This window comes from Diplotaxodon limnothrissa, linkage group LG22, assembly GCF_057381915.1.
Source record: "Diplotaxodon limnothrissa isolate DT_005_m linkage group LG22, D_limnothrissa_male_GT1.1, whole genome shotgun sequence".
NCBI classification, from domain to species: Eukaryota; Metazoa; Chordata; class Actinopteri; order Cichliformes; family Cichlidae; genus Diplotaxodon; species Diplotaxodon limnothrissa.
Window position 1 is genome coordinate 4,833,748 of NC_140616.1, and position 22,017 is coordinate 4,855,764.

Below are 22,017 nucleotides of genomic sequence, written 5' to 3' on the forward strand. Positions count from 1 at the left end.
AGCCTGCTTTAAATTTCTCAATAACTTTATCCCTGACCTGTTTGGTGTGTTCGTTGGATTTCATGGTGTGGTTGCTCCCAATATTCTCTTAGACAACCTCCGAGGATGTCACAGAACAGCTGCATTTGTGCTGACATTAGATTATACACAGGTGCACTCTATTTAATCATTAGCACTCATCAGGCAGTCTGCACTCAGACCAAAGGGGGCTGAATAATTACGCACACCCCACTTTTCAGTTATTTATTTGTAAAAAATGTTTTGAATCATGTATGATTTTCGTTCCACTTCTCACGTGTGCACCACTTTGTGTTGGTCTTTCACGTGGAATTCCAATAAAATTGATTCATGTTTGTGGCGGTAATGTGACAAAATGTGGAAAAGTTCAAGGGGGCCGAATACTTTTGCAAGCCACTGTATATTAGTTTATGCTAGCTTACTAGTGGCAGAATTGATAACTCAGAGGAAAATAACGACACTAAAACTAAAAATTATGTTAAGGGGATCACTTTTTGTGGTGTTCCTGGCTGCAACAATAAGTTTTATGTTAAGATGCCAAGGATATATTGTCCACTTTCAAAAAAAGATGTTCACAAGATGCGATCAGCGCTATTTTATGCAATAAAATACAGCCAAACAGTTCACAACATCACAAGTTACTACAAACGTATCACACCACAAACATATTTGTTTCTCACCAAAGACAACTGGAAATCCTAACATTCATCAGCATGTAGGCAGGAAAAAATAACCCCAAAACTCCAAGTTACTGTCTCCTTCACTTACATTTGGGCTGTGCATTTCCTTAGTTCTTATATGAAGTAATCCAGTCAGTGAGCTGATCTGAGGAAACTAACAGGTCTCCAAAAAATGTGGCATCTCTTCGTTGGGGCCTGCTTTTTTTCCCCTCCTTCACACTTCAACCGATTTTCCCTCCAGATGTGCTGATGGGATTCTCGATTGTGCTTCAGTAAGAAACTTAGTTATATTTGTGGTGTGAGTAGTAGTGGGCTGTTATGTTGTAAACCTTCTGGATTTGCTTGGGAAGAAAAAGATTATTTTATTGCATAACATACAGTGGGATGCAAAAGTTTGGGCAACCTTGTTAATAGTCATTATTTTCCTGTATAAATCGTTGGTTGTTACAATAAAAAATGTCAGTTAAATATATCATATAGGAGACACACACAGTGATATTTGAGAAGTGAAATGAAGATTATTGGATTTACAGAAAGTGCAATAATTGTTTAAACAAAATCAGGCAGGTGGGTACTGGGTACACTCGCCAGATAAGGAAAAATCCGTTTCTGTCTGTCCGGTGAGCCACCTGTCACCTGGCTCAAACAGGCTCTCCTCCACAGTCCTCATTAATTAAGAGCTTTACAAACCCGAACATCACGACTAACAGCTGAATTTCCTGTTTAGGCGGAGCTATCCAAACAGTGAACAGCCACTTACTGCTAAAGAGACAGACAGTGAAAGTCGACAGTATATCCTCAAACTCAAAGCCTCATTTTGAGTTTGAGGATATAAATACAAAACAAACAACAACAAAAAAACATTGTTACAGCCAGGGGAAGCACAAATGGGATGGCTTTAAACTAATTTTTAGTTTTAGTGTTGTTATTTTCTGAGTCGACAGAGTTTTCAATTCTGTCACTAGTGGGGCTTACATTAGTTTTTGTTAGCTGTTTGTTAGCTACCAACCACATGACACCACGTTCTGTACTAACAGAAGATGGTGCTAAACATGTTTTTAAAACTTCAAGCACTTATTTCTTAAATCCAGCTTCACAGACATCGTTTATGTCAGTTTTTGAGAGAAGGGCTCAATGGTGTTAATTAGCCTTTATGTGTGTAGCATTTCATGTCCCCTTTAATACTTTCAGTTATATTATATTTCAGTTATATTATATTGACTTTAACTGTAAATGGTTGGTTTCAAATAACTCATATTTTAAAACCTGGAAAATAAATAAATTAATAAATATAATAAGATTTTTTAAAAAGTATATAATTAAAATATCTCACTTTTTCTCCTTTTGTAAAAAACGTATCCAGCAGCAACTAATGTGATGGGTACAACAACAACCACTGCGATGATGATGAGGACGATCCACTTAGTGGGTTTCTCTAATGAAAAAAGAACAATATCACAGAAAAACACTTCAGAACAGAGGCACATTTATATACCTATCATTTTAATAATTTGGGTTTTCTTCCGTAAACTAAGGTTGTGGGTGTGGTCACAGGGGGTTATGTTTTTGGTAGTGTTTGCATGCATTCATGTCATTAACATAACCTGTCTGTAACACGATAGTTGAAAAGGTTTTGAAGAAATTCTGATCAAACTGTGTAAGGATTACAAGAGATCTTAAGAGAGATCTTGTTAACAATTCATTAAAATTTACCACCAAGGTCTTCATGGTCAGCTTAATGATTTACTGGTTGGAAATTAACAAAAAGCTTTATAGCTTAGAAACTTAACCAAGTTAAGATCCTGTTGGACTTCCAGATGCAGATGGAAAAACTGATGATGGCTCTTCTTACACGGATTTCTACTGCTTGAGTATTCACTAAGCATGATATAAATCTTTGCCACCTTCCTGATGTAATCATGGATTTTTTTAGTTTGATCCTGGACAATGGTTCTGATACTCCCTAGTCCTTGGCCACCTTCCTTCCGCTTAGTGTACAGTCTCAGGGTGGTGGACTTGAAGTGAAACCTCATGCATAATAAGGAACTTCCTTGTCTTGATGTAAGTGGCTTCTGTCTCCTTCTTTGGACAGCTTATTATCTCAGCAAGGTATCTGATCACCGACAGGGCGTGCATGTTGATTGCCCGGGTCTTGTTCTTCCCATTCAGCTGATTCCTCAGGAGATGCCTTACTCTCTGGAGGTGACTGCAGCTTTCTTAGTAGCCTCTTCATAGTTCCCATTTGCCTGTGGGATTCCCGAGTGCTTGTTGCTTCCCTTGATGTCAGAAATGTTGTCTTCTGGTAACATTGCAGACATCACTCCTGACTATTTTACCTCTCTTTGTTACCACCTGACTGCACTTCTCCAGCCTGAATTACATTTCAATGTCATTGCTGTAGATCCTAGTGGTGTGAGTTAGTGAATCATTGTCTTGATCATTCCTGGCATACAGCTTAATAAGATCCGTGTATAGGAGGTTGATAACAATTGCTCTATTCCATAGTCTGTATCCTTATCCAGTCCTGTTAATGGTTTTAATGAGGAGATTCAGGCCTATGTAAAACAGCAGTGGGGACAGAGCATCTCCTTGGTAAATTCCACCGTTGATGGTGACCTGTGCTATTGGCTTGAAGTTGGCCTCTAGAGTTGTTTGCTACATTTCTTTTGACTTCCCAATGCAGGCTCTAAGGGTCCTCTTAACCTTGTATAGTTCTAGGCATTCCAGGATCCATGTATGTGGCATTGAGTCATAGGTTTGCTTTTAGTCAATCCAGGTGATGCACAGATTGATTAATCTGGTCTTACAGTCTTGAGCAACTGCTCTGTCTACCAGTGACATGTGTTTCTGCCAGCACCTATCTTTGTATTAAGCCATGTAACAATTCATCTTAGCCGCTATGATGCCTTTCTCTGGGCCCGTGTGAGGTGGCTATCACAATGGAGGGAGGCAGGAATGGTGGAATTCGGCACCTCCAGCCCCAACTCATCTGTTTCCTTAACCAGGCTCACCAGAGAGGCAGTCTCAGCCTCCCTCCATGCTTTGTGGAGGTTGAGGTGATATATTTGTGTGGCTCCTCCCTTGTCTGACAGCACCACTTCATAGTAAACATCACCCACCCCCTGTGTGACCACGAAGGGCCCTTGCCACTTGGCAAGTAATTTTGAGCTGGAAGAAGTGAGTAAAATAAGCACTTTGTCTCCCAGTGAAAATTGCCTGATTCTAGCCCCTCTGTTGTACAGGTATTGCTGACGTTCCTGGGTCTAGAGCAGATTCTCTCAATAACCTCCCCAGCGTGTGCAGCTTTGCTCTCAGCTCTAGAAATCTCATTTTTTACTGGGGTTGGAGCTTCCTCACAGTTTTCCTTAATTAGATCCTACACCCCTTGTGGCTTCCTGCCGAACAGCAGCTCAAAGGGAGAAAATCACACGGAGGCCCGGGGCATCTCCCGCACTGCAAACAACAGAGGGTCTAACCAGCGATCCCAATTGCGTTCATCCTCATGACTGAACTTCAGAATCATGATCTTTAAAGTCTTATTCAGCCGCTCCACCAGCCCGACGGTCTGAGGGTGATGGAAGCTGGTCCGAAGAGCACTTTAAGTGTACGAGACATGAACTGCATGTCCTGGTCAGTCAGTATCTCTTTCAGGATGCCCACGGGATGACCTGAAACAGCACCAGAAATGGTGCGCAGGGGCATTGCTTCCGGGTATCGCATTGCATAATCCACCAGAACTAACACAAAGCGATAGCTGCGTGCACTCTGGTGAAATGGCCCGATGAGGTACATGCCAATACGCTCAAACGGGACCTCCATTAACGGCAGTGGGTGCAAAGGGGCTTCGGGGATGTATTTTCCTTTCCAGTCTTGCGAAACTGGTTATCAGTATGAAACCATCTGTCAGGGGCTTAGACGTTGACCCAGTGTGAGTTTATCTTGTATTGTTGATTTTCTTATGTTTAGTTTGTGATAATATTAAGTTCCTGTGTTATTATTTAGTTAGGGTTCAGTTGAGTTTTATTCTAGTTTTTGTTTCATCTATGTCTCCTGATTTATGAGTCTTTTCCTATTCTTTATATAGTCTGTCTTGTCCTCAGTGTTTTACTTTCAGGTATGCCTGTGCGTTCGTTTCTCCCCATGTTTCATGTTCTAATTGTCCGTCTTGTGTTGTCGTGTCTATATCTCTCTATGGTTCCTGTTTTATTTTGAAGAGTCTGATGTTTCCATGTTCAATGTGTTTAGTTTTACTTTCCCCTGTGGTGTCATGTTCATTTGTGTCAGCTGTGTCTCCCCAAGTGTTTCCACTCCCTTCACTGCCCTCTTGTGTATTTAAGTACTCTGTCTTCTTCTGTTCCTTGTCAAGTCGCCTTGCCTTGTTTTTGTTTTTTCGTATCAGACCCAATAAAGGCTCGCTTTTTGTTTAAACACCAGTTCATTTCTCCTGTGTTTGCGTTTTGGGTCCGTTTCATAAACACACCGGTGTTCCCTGCCATGACACCATCTGGCTCCCCATGTGATGTTGTTCCTCCACGCCTTCTGAAAAAGGTTTTTAACTACTGTTGATCACTTTATCCTAATGTTATCAATAGTAGTTTGACCTCCAGTGTGGTGCCGAGCAATTTTAAACATGCTGTGATGCAACCCAACTTAACCTTTTAATTGCCACTTTTTGTGTGCAGGTACCATGACGTGAATGGTATGGAAGGAGAGACTAAGGTGTAGGTGCAGACCAAGACCAGGAGAGAAGGCTTAAAGAGGACCAGTGAGAAGCAGGGACCATTTCCAGCACAGCCGACAACCCAGAAAGGAGCTAAGGTAGAGGGCTGTACCACTTGGCTTCCTAGAGCTCGTCATGAGGAGATTTTGAACAACAGCAATATCCAAAAAAGGTGGAAAGTGATCCTACCGTGATGTTGAGGAAGACTACAGGGGTGTACGATGTGTTCTGCCCCTGCAACCTACAGCTGTGTTGGAATGGAAACTGAGGGATGAAGAGAGCGCGCCAAGCTCCAAGAGTGACAGGGCAGAGAGAGATCCGCAATGGAATTATGGCTCTGTAAACAGCACAGACACCAGGATCCATGATTGTGACCAGAAATGACTGACAGCAATTTCCCATAAATGACCACCTAATGCTGTTTCACTTTGCCATGCATAATTTGACATTCTAGAGAGAGTGCTTTCCTTTGTATCATTGTTGTTGTCATTTGCACGTGGGAGCTTTGATTGTAAGGATGACTGGAGATGAACAAAGGGTGGTGAGAGACTAGTCAAGTGAGGATGCACAGTGTGAACCTTCTTTAAGTTTACAATAGTGTCGATGTGATATGCAGACTGTCAGGAAAGAAATTCTGTTATTAATATGATTCTTAATAGTCTGATTTAAGAAGCAAAGGGTGGAATTGTATTAGCATTTCTTTCATCTATGTATTGATTAAATTGTTTATTAGTAATGCTTTTAGGTCACTTTTTGAGCAGTGCCTCATACCCTATTCAAGCAGTTAGCCAGATGGTGAGGGTCTGGTAAGGAAATGGGGACACTGACACCCCATGACACAGGTAGTGGAGCCTTTTGTCTTTTCTCCACTGTAAGAGAAAGCAAGAGAGTGTGAAACTTTCTTTGGGGAGAAAGATCAAAGGTGTGAAAACAGCTGTGTACTGCCTTTTGTTCCTGTAAGAGGTATTTAACCCAGGGTCATGCTGGGCTCAGTAGAGACTCTGCCGATTGACTACCCTACAATGATGGCTGCTCTCACTAAGCTTGGGTTTTTGTGTTTTTTGATTAAAGGATGTTAGCTACCGTTCTCCATTTGTCTGCAGGCTTTATTAAATGGAAAACTTTCACAACACCAGTATGAAGAGTTAGACAGCACCAGGCCCTGACATGATTTACACCTGCTGGCTGACAAAGCTTACTGCACTCCATGAGTGTCTGCCAGGACAAATGAGACTATTAGTCAATGAGAGATACAAAGAATGGCCATTGAACTGAAAGTCGGACATTCTTGATCCCAAAGGACCCTCAGAGACCAGTCCCATCCAACTACTGGTCAATAAGCTGGCTCAGTACCACATGGAAGCTCCTATCAGGCATTATAGTTGCTCAATACATGAGTGAGGCACAGAAAGGAATTGGCAAGAATACCAAATGAGTGAAACATGAGCAAGCACTGGCCACTGGTCGCCTGACACTGCAAAAGTGCAGTGAAAGCCAAAAATTCAGTGTTCCACAAATGGATCCTAGAATGCCTTAAAATATACAAGATCAACAGGACCCTTAGAGCCTTCATCAGGAATTCAATGGGGATGTAACAAACAACACTAGAAACCAACTTCAAGCCAACAGCACAAATCTCCATCAAGTCGCTACCAAGGAGATCCTCTGTCCCCACTGCTGTTCTCCTTAGGACTGAACCGCCTCAGTGAGATCCTCGACAAGACTGCGGAGCATTCGTCAGCCGCCAACTCTACATGAATGACATCAAGCTGTATGTCAGTGAGAGATTGAAATATCATTTACTGATCCACAGCACAAGGATATACAGTAATGACATCAGAATGTCATCTGGACTCGAGTGTAGTCGGATGGTAAGAAAGAGAGGTAAGGTAGTCAGAACCGTGGGATTGCACTACCAGAAGCCAATATTGTAGACACTGAGGACAGCTACAATTACCTGGGAAGCCCACAGACAAATGGGAACCAAAGAGAGGCCAGAAAGTCACAGCCACGAAAAACCTGGCTTGCTACCAACCTCAGAGTCAGCTGAATTTCCGTGCCGTCTCTGCTCTTCATCCCATGTTCTTATGGCTTCAGGTTTGGCCTTTAGTTTTCCCCAGTTTAGGTTATGCTTTAGTTCTGTCCTCGCCATCTTTGCTTTTGTTGTTTTCACCTCATATAATAAAGCTCGCTCGCATCGCATTTTCGGTCCTTTCTGAGAACTCCACATGACTGCTGCTGCATATTCCGCTGTGTGCGCATTTTCTGAGGAGCTCTGGGAGGATTTAATTGACTCGATTTCGAGGGGGATTAACCTGTGGCTCTCCTGGCTACTGGATTCATGTCACCTACTCCCACAGGACTTCCTCCTCAACACACTTGACCTGCACCCCCCCAGCCGCTACCGCTTTCCTAAGCAGAAAGATGAACCCATTAAGAAAGTGTTGGTTCCTCTAAAGCTGTTCAGAGACAGTTACTCTCTCCAGGGCCCCCAGAGGCTGAGTTTCAGCGCTCAGCCGACTCTGGTCCCCTGGAGGCTAAGAAGTCAGCTGAGGACTGCACCCTGCCGCCACTGACTGAGCAGAGCCAATGAGCTGCGCAGTTCCAGCCTGTTTCGTGTCTCCTGAACGGTGTTGCCACCACTACCTTCCGTGCGGTTGGCCTTTGGATTTGTTTCGCCTGTGTCGCCGCCACTGCCTTCTGCGCGGTTGGACTCCGGATTTGCTTTGCCCACACCGCCACTGCCTTCTGCATGGTCAGCCGCAAGAACTGTGTCTACGCCATTGCTGCTTTCTGCACGGGTGCTCCCCTGTTCTTTTAAGTCGCCGCCACTTCCTACGTGGCCGGCCCCCTGAACTGTTTCATCCTGGACTTCTGTGCTATCGGTCCCCAAGTCAGCCTCCTGACCTAGGCGCTGAACTGTTTCGCAAGCTCCAGTGTGTGTGTGTTATGGACGTTTTGTTTTGATCTCCTGGGGTTCTGTCTTGGTTCTGCTCCTGTTTTACTTTGAAGGTCTGTGTCTCTCGTGTCGAATTAGGTTCAGCTGTGTCCTCCTCCGGTGTGTCACTCCCTTGTTACCTTGTGTGTATTTATAGTGTGTGTCTGCCTGTGTTCATGGTCACTCTGTGTAACTTGGTGTTTCTCTATGTCTCTCTGCCCTAAATTCTCTGTGCCGTTTCTGCTCTTCATCCTGTGTTCTTATGGTTTCAGGTTTGGTCATTAGTTTTTCCCAGTTTAGGTTATGTTTTAATTCTGTCCCCGCCATCCTCACTTTTGTATAAAGCCTGCTCGCATCACAACCAGTGCTTGCAATTTGGGTCCTTTATCACAACACCACACAACTGCTGCAGCAGCTGTGACACACGTGCGCCCTAGGGTGGTCAAAAATGGCAGAGCTAAGATTCTTTGGGTCTTCCAGATACATACAGACAAACTGGTGATGGCTAACCAACTGGACATAGTAGTGGTGGACAAGCAGAGGAAGATGGTCATAGTGAAAGGGGCAGCTACACCGAATGACAGCAATATGAAGAAGGAACATTAGAGGATGGAGTACCAAGGGCTGAAAGAAGAAATCGAGAAGATGTGGAGGGTGTGTGTGTGTGTGTGTGTGTGTGTGTGTGTGTGTGTGTGTGTGTGTGTGTGTGTGTGTGTGTGTGTGTGTGTGGTGATAGCTAACATTATTATAATTTCAGCACCTTTTAATCTTTCTAACATCGCAAGTGCAGCACAGGCTGAAGACATTGACTTGTGACATGTTATCTCTACAGTCACCTCTATTATGCTATGTTAGGAATGGGCTCACGTAATCTGATCAGAGTTTTTTAAATTAACTGCTCTTACTCCAGTTGGTCTTGATCAATGCTTTGTCTAACACTGTGACAATGGCACTGCTTGGATCAGAAAGCTGAAACACACATTCGTATCTTCGCCAGTCATCAGTTGTGACTGATAAAACATTCAGACTGACGGTCATCTGGAAGGTCTCATCATAGTTGGGGAGTACATCTGTGTGGTACACATTTTCATGAATCTCATTTCCATCTTTCCTCCAGAACATCATGGCTCTGCCAGGATAGAAACCTGTAGCATGGCATGTGACTGGAGAGGAGGGAGTCTTCTGGAGAAGAGACACTGATGGAAGAACTGGAGAGAAGGAAGGCGGGAGAGAGATGAATGGAGAGGACAGGAGGAGTAAGAATGGATGGAAGAAATAGAAAAAAATGATCAACAAATTCACACTAAATTAATAACAGAGAAATTTAATAAGTTAATATGATGAAAAAATAAATATATGACTGGAGAAGCAAGTGTTGTGTACATCATAGATGAAAACCATCACAGTAGCAGCACAAAAGTAAATTCAAACTGTCAGTCCAAACAAAGCAAACCATTTGAGCCGAAAAGTCATCAGCTTTCAGCAGCTGCTTAAGACTGTAATTTGGCACACCTTAAGATAAATGTAACCCCAAGGACACTGAAATGTGGTGACTAAGTACCAGTGTTGGGAAGTAACAGAATACATGTACCGGCGTTATGTATTTAAAAAAACAAAATATGAGTATCTATATTTTGTCACAGTTACTGTTTTAAAAGGTGGTAATCAGAATACAGTTACTTTGTTGAAATAAAAGAGTTGTTGAAAAGTTGATATGTATGATAACATGGCGGTCTTTCCTGTTTCATATGTTAGGCCAGAGGTTCCTAAAGTGTGGGGCCCGCCCCCTAGGCGGGGCACAGAGCCATTGCAGGGGTGCGAGGTATGAAAAGAAAAGAAAAAGAAAGAAATGCTTGGACACTGGTAGCATAATGGACAGGTTTTTGGCGGGGCTCCCACACAAACGCAAAGCAGGAGATGAAACATCGCCAAAGACTAGAAAACATGGTGAAGCCTTTGGCTTCACCTGCACAACTGCCAAGGTAGGTCTCTGCGACAGAATTAGTTTTCCCTGCATGGGGAGCGTGCGCTGGGCTCTCCAAATCATGGACAAACAGAATCCCACATTTTTGATTTTTAGTTCAACAACACTTCTTGTAATGTCTAACTACTCCTGACATTTTGGACATGATAGCTCTTTATACAGTAAAGTTATAGTGGGATACAAATAATATCAGGCTGATCCTGCCGAAATTTGTTCCCCCAGTCCAAATCACAGACAAACAGTATCCCACAGTTGTTTATGTTTTTAAACCCATTTTGCACAGAGAGGCATTTTTAAAAAATGTATTGATAGCAATGTTGAATATTATTACACAGGAAAAACAACAACTACAATAATAATAATAATAACATAATTACACCGTGACTCCTCTGCTTTTCTAAATGGAGGGACAATAACTGTGTGTGTATATGTAAACTGAGATTTTTCTTGTAAAAACAAAAGGGGGCCCAGCAAAAAAAGCTTGGGAACCACTGTGCACTATGCTCTCTCTATTTTTTGGTAATTCCACGCCGGCGGAAACCCAAACAAAACATGCATTAAGAGGCTCTAATGCTTGTGTCTCAATCTCGCGGCCCATGTCACCCCTACTTGCGGCCCGCATAATGATGTGAAGAAATATTTTTAAAAATTACTATTCAAAAAATAATTTACTGTCAAGGCAATAGGCAGAGTGTTTCAGGCATATCCCTGAAGAATGTAGCCTCATGGGCGGTGTAGTCCGTGCTGCAGGGAGAATGGACTGCCATACCTGTTATGTGTCTGTGAGTGCGAGGGAGGGAGAAAAAGGAGAGTCGAAAGGTACGAGTTGTCACCGACCAGAAACGGGAGATGGAAGCATGTAAATATAATAATAACCTCTGCAGCCAAAAAGAGTGCCTGACGAGCCCAGTTGTAAGTAAGCTATTAAGACTCGTGTTTTCCTCTGAAACAATAAGTTCCGTTGGAGTAGCCTTTCAACGCCTCTCTCTGTCTCTTGCTAGCAAAGTTGACCCAGACAACAAAGTAAAGCTAGTTTTCGGCTACGAGCCCGACATGGAGCCCGACATATTAGCCAGAGGTCCCTTTACTACGGTTCGGAGCCGCGGACCTCTTTTATATACGCGCGGAATAGTTTTCTATACGAGATTGCTGCAAAAAGTGCAGCTCTATATGTTTTATTCGTCTGTTGTTGCAAGCACCATCTTCTTTGCTGTGGTATGCAGGGGTGCATGCATCAAAACAAAGTATATATACGTATATATATATATATATATACGCATGTATATATACATGTATATATGTGTGTGTGTGTGTGTGTGTGTGTGTGTGTGTGTGTGTGTGTGTGTGTGTGTGTTGCAACATGGCAAATTGAACCTCCCCCACCCTAATTCAGATCTGGCGTTTGGAACTATTTTGGTCTTCATGTGAAGCATGACCCTGAAGGTAAGCGCGTCATGGACAAAAGTAAAACAGTATGTCGGATGTGCCATGCAATGCTCAATTACATTGGTGGGAACTAGTGCGTTAGTGCAGTTTTCTCGTTAACGTATTGATGCCGTCCAGCCCCACACACGGGGCGATCCGCAGTAGCTCGTTAACAGAGATTTGCCGTGTTGTGGCGTTAACGTCATTTCAACGAGATTAATGCTGACAGCACTAGTGGAAACACGATGAATATGACTGCACATTTACTCCGACATCATCTTAGTGCAAAGACAAGTGGAAGCAGACAAAAACTACAAGCACGCATGCTACAAACTTTACCCGAGTCATTTAGACAGCCGTTAGCACACGATTCTCCTTATGGGGACCTGATATGTTTAATATGCTGCTGAGAATATAGTCCAGAAGAAGCGTGTAGTATAGCTATATTTTGGAAAGAGCCATAGAGGAAAGGAAGAGAGGACAGGAGAAGAGGAGAAGAGAGGAAAGAAAAGGGGGGGGGGCATGAAAATGAGAGCAGCAGGTATTGGAGAAGGGGAATTTTTATAGCCTAAGGCCAGGGGACTGGACTGAAGGGGACTGGCAACGGCTCTCGGGCCGGGCAGATGCCCCAAAGAAGGCATCCCCTACAGGAGTGAAGACTGGGCATTACGGAGGTCTTGGAGATTGTTGTGAATGTATAACAGGTAGGCTTGTGATGACTATCGACCCAGGAGCTTGATTAAGTGGTCTGGGATTCCTTTACAGGAGGGAGAAGTTGCGGCGCCGATGCGGACGTAATGGCCAGAGAAGAGATTTGGAGGAATCCCGGAAGACGAGAGCACTTGGCGAAAGTGTGAGAGGAACCATGTCCTGGTTGGGGCGTGGCCAGATTCGGTGATGAACGGAGGAGGATCTGAAGGTAAGGCGTGCTGAGATTTTTTGAGGTCGAGGTAATGGGTTAGTGATTCGAAAGGACTTAAAGGTGAGTTTATTTTGAAGTAGTATATAGGCGTGGGGCTGCCCGATTGACTGGTTTTGCTTCATTTGAGGGTGAAAATGAGGCAGTCTTTGGAGACTGGGTGGATGTCACTCGAGCATGGGTGAAGAGTCGGATGGAACTTCGAAGATGAGGAGGTGAACTCGGAACAGCATAAGAAGCCGAAGAAGGTGAGCAGGAACATGGCTTTGAGTGTGTGTGCCAGGAAGTAGTCGCTATACTTCAGCCGGAGGATAGAGATGCAGCGATGTAGAAGATCTGAAGATAGGGGTAAGCAGTGTAGGGTCGCGGCAGGTGACTGACGCTGGACACCTTTGATAAATAGTGATATCTGAGATGACATAGTGGTTGGGCATGGTGAACCTGTGAGCAGTTTGGCAAAGGACTTGATGCCGCTGAGGTATGACTTTATGGTGGGAATTTTGATGCTCAGGAAGCGGAAGGCATGAAATATGAAGCTGGAAACTGTTGCGATGTCGAATGACGGGAAGGGCGGGTTGAAGTTATGATGGAATGAACGGAACGTGTTCCAAGCGGTCCAATAGGAGGACAATGTGCTTGCTGCAAGGCTATTTATAATTGCTTCTTGGGAGATGCTGAGGAGTTCCACGATGCTGGGGTTTAGCTGTTGAATGTCGTGGCTGAAAATGGAGGAACTGGGGTCGGAGCTGCCTCTGCGTGGGGTGCCAAGCCTCTGAATGTCTTCGGCTGTGACAGCCCCCAAAGCCGGCAGAAGGAGCGGCACCTGTGAAGAGCTGAACGCCATCAGGGTGGGACAGCTGATCATCGTAGAAGAAAGTGATGCCGTTCCAATTAGCGAGCAGAAGTTGCCAGAGACGCAGTTTGGCCATGGAAGAGCTATCCAGCATGACGGAGTCAGGGAGTGACGGTTTAGATGCAGCGAATGAAAGCAAGTGAGAGATAAAGGAGTGGCCTTGAGGGATTATGCGCAGAGCGAAGTTTAAGTGTTCCAACAGGGAGAGCAGCTGTCGTTAGGAGCAAGTGGGAGCGAGGAGAAAGTTTTGGAGGAGAAGTGTGATGCGATTGAGCTTTTCGATGGGCAGGGAGGCCTGGAAACGTTCAGTGTCGAGGATTATCCCGGGGAACTCCAGGGATGTTGAAGGTCCCTCTGTTTTCTCTTCTGACAAAGGAATGCCGAGTTCGGAGAAGACTGACCTCAGAGTGGATAACCCGTGAGGTGGTGGTGACGTGGGAGGGGAGATGACTAGGAAGTGAAACAAAAAAGGCAGCTTGTGGTTGTTAGAGAGGATCCAACATAGAGCTTCGTAGAGTGAATCGAAGAGCTTGGGGCTGCTTTTGCAGCCGAAGGTCAGCCTGACGGAGAAATAATAGGCATCCCTATTGTGCCAGAAGTCGGTGTGACTCGGCAAGACCTTAAAGGCACTTGTGATGTCAGCTTTAGAAAGCCATGCGCCTCTGTGAGAGAAATGGCATGTTTCACTGTTGAGTATTTGAGAGAGTAGTCATCACTGGGAATGAGGCTATTTATGCTTGGAATCTGACTGCAGTGGGGAGCAGAAAGATCGATGATGATGCGCTTTTTGCCTGAATATTTCCTGGTGGCGATGCCCAGAGGGTTGATACGAAAGAGGGGGAAGGGAGGTTCGGGGAAGGGTCCGATCATGAAACCCTCCCTGACTTCCTTGGCGAGCAGGGTGTCGACGGTTTCTGGGTCTTGGAATGCTGACTGCACGTTTTTGCAAGTGCAAGAAACCGATGGCTGGGTGACGATCCCTGGGTGGAAGCCTTCTGAGAAACCTTTTACTAAGAAGTTGACGAAGTCTGGGTTAGGGTAATTTTTTAAGGTGTCTTCTAGTGCCAGAATGTGGATGGGTGTGGAGGCTGACAGAGCTAGTCATGGCTTGGTGGGGTTGTGGGGGCATGCGGGGCGGGAATGGCCGCCACCGCAAAAGGAACAGCAGTGAAGATAGCAGCACTGAGACAAGGAACAGCCGGAGTCATTGAAGTTATTGCAAATGGTATGGCCTCCGAGGTGCATGATGGGCCTGCCACGCCTGTCTGAACCATGAGGCAAAGGCATGCTGGGGGTGGAGATTGTGGGTTTTGAAGGCTCTGGTACAAGGAGCTGGGGTCAAGCGGGAGAGAACGGAAGGACAGCGCAAGGGCTGTGGATCGTTTTGGGCCGGGACTATGCAGGCAGAAGCGGGATGTGACTGGGCGCCAAACGACTTGCAGGAGAGAGAAGAACGGGCGGTGAAGACGTGGCAGTAGATTTCCTGATTGAGACTGCCCCAGAAGGTGTCTTGGTTAAACTGATGAAGGCGAGTAGCTGCCTGAGAAGCAAACTGGATGTAGTACTGATAGAATTCAGTGCCGCCAAATTGTAACGCGAGGTCAAGAATAATGGTCAGATAGGAGTTGAACATTTGTCTTCAGGAGGTAAAAGCGGTGCAGAGGATGTCTCTGTATAACGAGAAGGCTAGAGGAAACTCGACCGGAGTGAGCCCTTTTGACCGAGAAGGGGCCACACCACGTATAATAATGGAACCGTTGTGGCCATCAATCACCTTATGAAGAGCAGGTTGCGTGAGAGGAGGAAGAATGAGCTCAGCTAAATCTATGTATTTACCAGCAATGATGTGTTGGCAAAGGTTAGCAGATACAGAAGTAGGCTTTGGGGCCGGTGGGTTGGGAGGAGGAATTGCCATGGCCAGCGAAAACTGAGCAGTGTTAGCTTGAAGAAATGGAGCCTGGGCAAAAAGGCTAGGCCAGGTGCAGCTCTGAACTTCACCGATGGGAGGAGGAAAGGCTGCTGGGTTGGAGGGATGAACGATTGGACGGCTGGTTGTAGGAATGTTAGCTGAAATACGATGGGAAGAAGCGAAAGTGAGAGGACCTGGCAACCCTGTGCCGAGGTTAGCTGTGGTGTTTAACAGAGGAGGAATGAGGGGCTGAGAACCTAGCATCCCGGTGCTGAGGTTACCTGTAGTGTTTAGCAGAGGAGGAAAAGGTGGCTGAAAACCTGGCATCCCGGTGCCGAGTAATATGTGGCTCAGGCCTGGCAACTCGGTTCAGAGAGTGTTTGTTGGGGCGAGCAGAACTGGCAACCCTAGACGAGTGTCACGCTGAGAGGGAGGAGCAGTTGAGGAGGGAGCATGCAGTGTCACGACTGGGGCAGCAGTCGTATGAAGGTGAGAAAGGAGGATCCAATAGCAGACAATGGTGGAGGTGCAAGTGGGATTTATTAACAGTGAACAATAACCAAGATGTAGGCAGAACTGAACATAAACCTAAACTGGGAAACCTAACACAAAAAGGAGGATACGGAGCGAGGAGCAGAGAGACACGGGCAAACACGGAAGAATCACTAAGAAACATAAAGGATGAACACAGACGACGCGACGAGGAGCACAGGCAGACACGCAGTCTAAATACACACACCAGGTAATTAGGAAATGGTAAACAGGAGGGGACACAGCTGGAACTACTGAACATAACGAGACACAACCTACAAAGTAAAACAGGAAACACACAGACTGTTTTACAACACAAAACTCGGGACCCGGACAGAGCACAGAGGGAAGACACAGGTAGGGATGATGGCAACACAAAGAACAACTACAAACAGAATAAACTAGAAAACAATAATAATAACACAAAGCGCTGGGTCACCGACCCAGGACCATGACATGCAGAGTGGTGGCGAGCTGCAGCTGTAGCTGGCTGGGTGAGGCTGAAAGGAGCGAGGAAGCGTTGTTAATGGAGGCACTAGCTTCATTTGTGCCCGGAAGAGGATTAACTCTGCGCTGAGATGTTAAGAGGAAACGGAATAATGTAGCCTTGTTATCGGATTTTTTCAGAACTCTCTTTCAGAACTCGTTGGAGACGGTCGACGGTCCAGGCGGAGATCTTCATGGGCAAAGAATCTTTGGGAGACCTCACCGGAGCGTGGGAATGGCGGCGCGTTCTCGGAGTTGAACGCTGAGATCGATCGTGTTTCCAGGAAGCTCCGCTGGGCTGGAGATGCACCGAGATCAGGAGTGGAGCTCTGCCGAGAACTATTACTGGGAGGAGATCGGAGGTTGTAGTTTTGAGGGGAAGGGGAGCGACTGGAGCCGCTGTATTGTTGAATGGAGCGGAGAGAGGAGTTCCGGGGAATGCGAATGGCAGACCTGACGTCTGCGCGGCAAGAGCGGCTGCTGGAAGGCGCACTTGTAATAGGGCACTCTGCGGCAGCTCCACTAGGAAGATCGGTTTGCAGATCCCAAACTGCCAGGGGAAAATCAGGCGGAGAAATAGTGTGATCCGATGGGCTGAGCGACGGGGAATCCATGGTGATGAGCCGAAGGGTGAGTAGGAATCAAGCTCTTAGAATCTGCGAGGCGTCTGGCGACGAGGGGTGTTCGCATTAAAAAAATGAGAAGAGCGGGTATTGGAGAAGGGGGTTTTTTATGGCCTGAGGCCGGAGGGGGCGTGAAGGAGGAGTGGTCCCGCTCCTGAAATTCAGATGACATCTCCACACACATATATATATATATATATATATATATATATATACAGATTAAAGAATTTCTAATGTATATATATTTTAAATAGTGCTGTCAGCTTTAATCTCGTTAAAATGGCGTTAACGCCATAACAACATTAACGCATGATTGCATTACCATATTTTCACAACCATAAGGCGCACTTAAAAGTCTTAGATTTTCTTCAAAAAGTACGGCGCGCCCTATAGCGCAGTGCGCCCTGTGTATTGTAATGAGGACGTAGTAGAGAACACAATGAGAACGCTAAAGGGTGAAGTGTGGCCGAGTTGGAGGAAAGACTCGAGCGGTGGATCATCGAGCAAAGAACGAGCGGGAGAAGCGTTTCGACGGTCACCATTCGGCTAAAAGCAGTTTCACTTTCACTTTTTATGAAACGGTGCCATTTTTCCATCCGGACCAGGACTACGGTAGCGCAGCAACTTCCAGCGGATTATAAGGAAAAGCTGGCCATCCTCCGCTCCTACTGCAGCAAACACATCGGCGACAAAAACATCCAGCCCAGCCACATCACTAACATGGACGAGGTCCCGCTCACTTTTGACATCCCGGTGAGTCACACTGTGGAGAAGAAGGGGACCAGCACGGTAGCGATACGCACAACGGGGTATGAAAAGTCTTCTTTCACTGTTGTGCTTGGCTGCCATGCTAATGGACAGAAACTGCCGCCTATGGTGATTTTTAAGAGAAAGACTTTGCCTAAAGAGAAGTTTCCAGCAGGAATCATCATTAAGGCAAATGAAAAGGGCTGGATGGATGAGGAAATGATGAAAGAGTGGCTCAGGGAGGTGTATGTAAGGAGACCAGGTGGTTTTTTTCCACGCATCACCATCGCTCTTAATCTGTGACTCTATGCGTGCCCATCTCACAGCCGATGTGAAAAAACTAGTGAAACAAATGAACTGTGAGCTTGCTGTCATTCCGGGAGGCCTGACAAAGGAACTACAACCGCTGGACATCGGTGTGAACCGCCCGTTCAAAGTAAGGCTGCGAGCGGCCTGGGAGCGATGGATGACCGATGGAGACCACAGTTTCACCAAGAGTGGAAGGCAGCGCCGGGCGAGTTACGCCACAATTTGCCAATGGATTGTAGATGCTTGGGCTAACATGTCTGCTGGCACTGTTGTTCGAGCTTTCGCAAAAGCCGGCATCATTTCCGAGGAGCCGCACGGCACGGAAAGTGACTCTGACGGTGAAGAAAGTGAACCTGGCATGTTTGATGGAGATTTAGCGCAGCTGTTCAATTCAGACACAGAGGATGAGGACTTCGATGGGTTTGATTGATGATAAAAAATGTGAGTACCAAACTTTGCTTTGCTCCCGCTTTATTTTTAAATATGCGCACTTGTATGCTTGTGTGTTGTTGATGATGACGATTACCGGTAATAGAAATGTGAGTAAGGTACCGAACCAGGCGCGCCTGGCTGCTGCTAATTTTCAATTATTTGGATTAATTGGATTATTTGGATTCAGGTTTGAATGAACAGGGACATTAACCACTCAGGACCAGATCGATCTCTGCCAGGGATTGATTTGCAACACTTGTCCTCAACATCTGCTATTTCAGCTGAATGTGCTCTGACGTCTTCTTCTCAGTGAGCTGCGCTAGCCTATCTGTTTGAGCTATTTTAGCCTACCTGTCCGTTGTTCCTGCTGGCTCGGCTCCTTTTCCTCCACATAATTGAAGCTTCTCTTTCCACCCAGTCTACGTCCATTCTTGTCCACAGTCTTGTTACCTCCCGTATTGACTACTGCAATTCTCTTCTGCATGGTCTCCCCCAAAAATCCCTCCATAAGCTTCAACTGGTTCAGAACTCTGCTGCTCGCATTTTCACCAGAACCCCCTCCTACCAGCACATCACCCCCTGTTCTTCAGGAACTTCACTGGCTCCCTGTGAAATTCCAGATAATATTCAAACTTCTTCTGCTCACCTTCAAGGCCATTCATAACCTCGCTCCTCCTTACCTTTCTGACCTGTTAACCACTACCTGTTCTGCCCGTTCACTTCGATCTTCTTCTATCCAGCTTGCTGGACCTTCCTTCCGCCTCCCCACCATGGGAAGCAGAGCTTTCAGCTGCTCTGCTCCCTGGCTGTGGAACTCTCTGCCCCCAGAAATAAGAAACATTGGTTCTCTCCCCCAGTTTAAATCCCAACTCAAAACTCATCTCTTCAAATCTGCATATTCATTGTGAATCCACTGTTTGTTAATTTTATCTTGTGCTTTTGTTTTATTGTTCTTATTTTGCCATTGTTTTACTATGTGTTTTATCCTATTGTAAAGTGTCCTTGGGTGACTTGAAAGGCACTCATAAATAAAATTTATTATTATTATTAATATTATTATTATTATTGATCTATTTTTTTTTTTTTTTGCATTTTACCTTTTTGACAAAATAATGCTGCGTAAAATAATTTCTAATCCATCAGTTTAATCAATTAATTTACCTGTTCTTTGCATGGAACTTTTCCCAACGTCCAGATACCACTTTAACCTGTCTGGACAAATCTTAGTGAAGTAGTCTTTTTGGTCATTTCTATCACTTATGAGATTCTCTGTGAATATGACAGCCTCTGGTTTCAGTGGAATCCATGTTAGTCTCTGAAAATCAAATTCAAGAAAGCTTTCTCCATCATATCCATACTGAAGTACACCAGTCACTTCTCCAGTGTTTTCATTCCATTCACAGCCCTCTATCTTCTGTACAATGTGAACTCCTGAAAAGAGAAAGAGAAAACAGATATTGCAATGAACCGGGTTGATATTATTGTGCATACATTGGTATTCTCCGAGATCTGTGTTATGCTTATGCATCAAGTCAGATCATATTTAACATTTTCTTACACCTGATTGATTAAGACTACAAGAAAAAAGGTTTAAAAAGGCAAGAGACAGAAAGTGATTCATTTGAGGGCTATAAACTCTAAGAAGAAGAAAAAGTGCTTGTTCTAACTCAAGATTAAAATTTAAAACTGTAAATGTGTTGTTTAATCAGCTTTTTAAACAGATGTTCACATTAACAATGTTTGAGAATACCAGATCTCACTCAAGAAACTGAAAATTAAGACTTTAGTTGTAAATGAATCAGTTGTCTTCAGATATACAGTATCCTATGGTTTGCAATGATCTAAAATAAGATAAGGAAATACTGTACCTCCAGTTTGGTTGGACTGCCGCTTCAGTATAGAAATAAATTCTTTGAAGAAGTCTGGTAGATTGTAAAAACAGTAATAAGTGTACATTCTCAAGTGCCCATGGTAATTATCTAACGCTTGTTTCACCCAGTCCTGTCTTGGCTGTATTGTTTGGTTGTTGATGTCACAGTAACCAGCCTCAACACCATCAACCTCTGCAAAAGCCGCCAAGTCTGGGATGTTTGGGATCCCAGATGATCCAGTGATGAAATACATCAGTGAGTGTTTGTCTGTGGGCAAACAATGTTTATAATGTTAGTAAATAAGGAAATACAAACATATCATAAACATATCAGAAATGATCACAAATAACCAACCAAGTACAACAGTTACACATATTTTGGACAAGATTATTTGAATCCATAATAAACATTCACGTAATGACTAGTAGAAGAGAAAATGCAATACCATTTTTAATCAAAGATAAATCAAAACATAAGTTTGATCAATATATCAATGAAAAATGCAGTTGAAGTAATGAAAGTTTGTGGTGGTGTGTCTGTACACATAAGCTAGCCTTAACCTTGGCAGTTTTGTGTGCATCTGAAGCAATGCAGGAAGATAAGAACTGTCATGGTCCCTGTGTCTCACCGGCTGACTCGGTGTCAGGCGACATGTTTCTTTTTGTTTTGGCTCTCTCCCCTCTCTCTCTAATAATGGATTGCATTTATATAGCGCTTTTCTAGGCACCCAAAGTGCTTTACAATTCCACTATTCATTCACTCTCACATTCACACACTGGTGCAGTCAGACCACAGTAGTAGCCACAGCTGCCCAGAAGCGAGGCTGCCATATTGCGCCATCGGCCCCTCTGGCCAACACCAGTAGGCAGTAGGGTAAAGTGTCTTGCCCAAGGACACAACGATCAGGACAGAGAGAGGTGGGGGGATTGAACCTTCCGGTTACAGATGAGCTTCCCAACGGCAGTGTTTATTACGGGTGTCACGGTCTGCGGAGACAGGCCGTGCGGTGGTGTGTGTGATGGACCCAGGTGTGTACACAAGTGAGTAGACGGGAGTGAACTTAACAGAAAGCAAGCCTTTATTATGGCTGAAGACAAAGTGTACAAACAAAGCAGGGATAGCGTGACTAAACTAGACTATAACTAAACTGGGAAAACTAATACTGTGACAAACTAAGAAGACTCAGAGACTATGATAATTACTGCAAAGACTGACCACGAAACCATGGAGGTGAGAACACAGACGACGCGACACTGAACACAGCAAGACTGAGGACTAAATACACACATGAGGTGATCAGGGGAAGTGGAGACACATGAGGACACAGCTGACTAGAATGAAACATAATTACAGCACAAGGGAGAGTAAATCTAAATGCAGAGAACAAAGAACACCAGACTCTTTCAAAGTAAAACAGGAAACACAGAGACATGAAGATAAAACATGACATGAACTTAACATAACCACACGGACATGAAACATGACAGGTAGACGCATGAATCAGGGAGACTGAGTACAGGGGGAGATGACAGAAACAACTAAGAAATAAAGGAGGAAATAAAGGAAATAAAG

The 22,017-nt window shown here is 44.7% G+C and overlaps 2 protein-coding genes across 2 annotated transcripts in view; both read right to left on the bottom strand.

Moving 5' to 3' along the window:
* Positions 1–22,017, bottom strand: part of LOC146609243 (major histocompatibility complex class I-related protein 1-like) — a 202,536-nt gene that overhangs the window by 39,665 nt on the left and 140,854 nt on the right. The window lies entirely within an intron of this gene.
* LOC146609244 (major histocompatibility complex class I-related protein 1-like) lies at positions 2,018–21,098 on the bottom strand. The gene is made up of 5 exons (XM_085346928.1): positions 21,074–21,098; positions 20,443–20,712; positions 19,736–20,005; positions 9,262–9,564; positions 2,018–2,133 (listed from the first exon to the last, which is right to left on the bottom strand). Exons 1-5 carry the CDS (start codon positions 21,096–21,098, stop codon positions 2,018–2,020), a joined length of 984 nt encoding a protein of 327 aa, XP_085203054.1.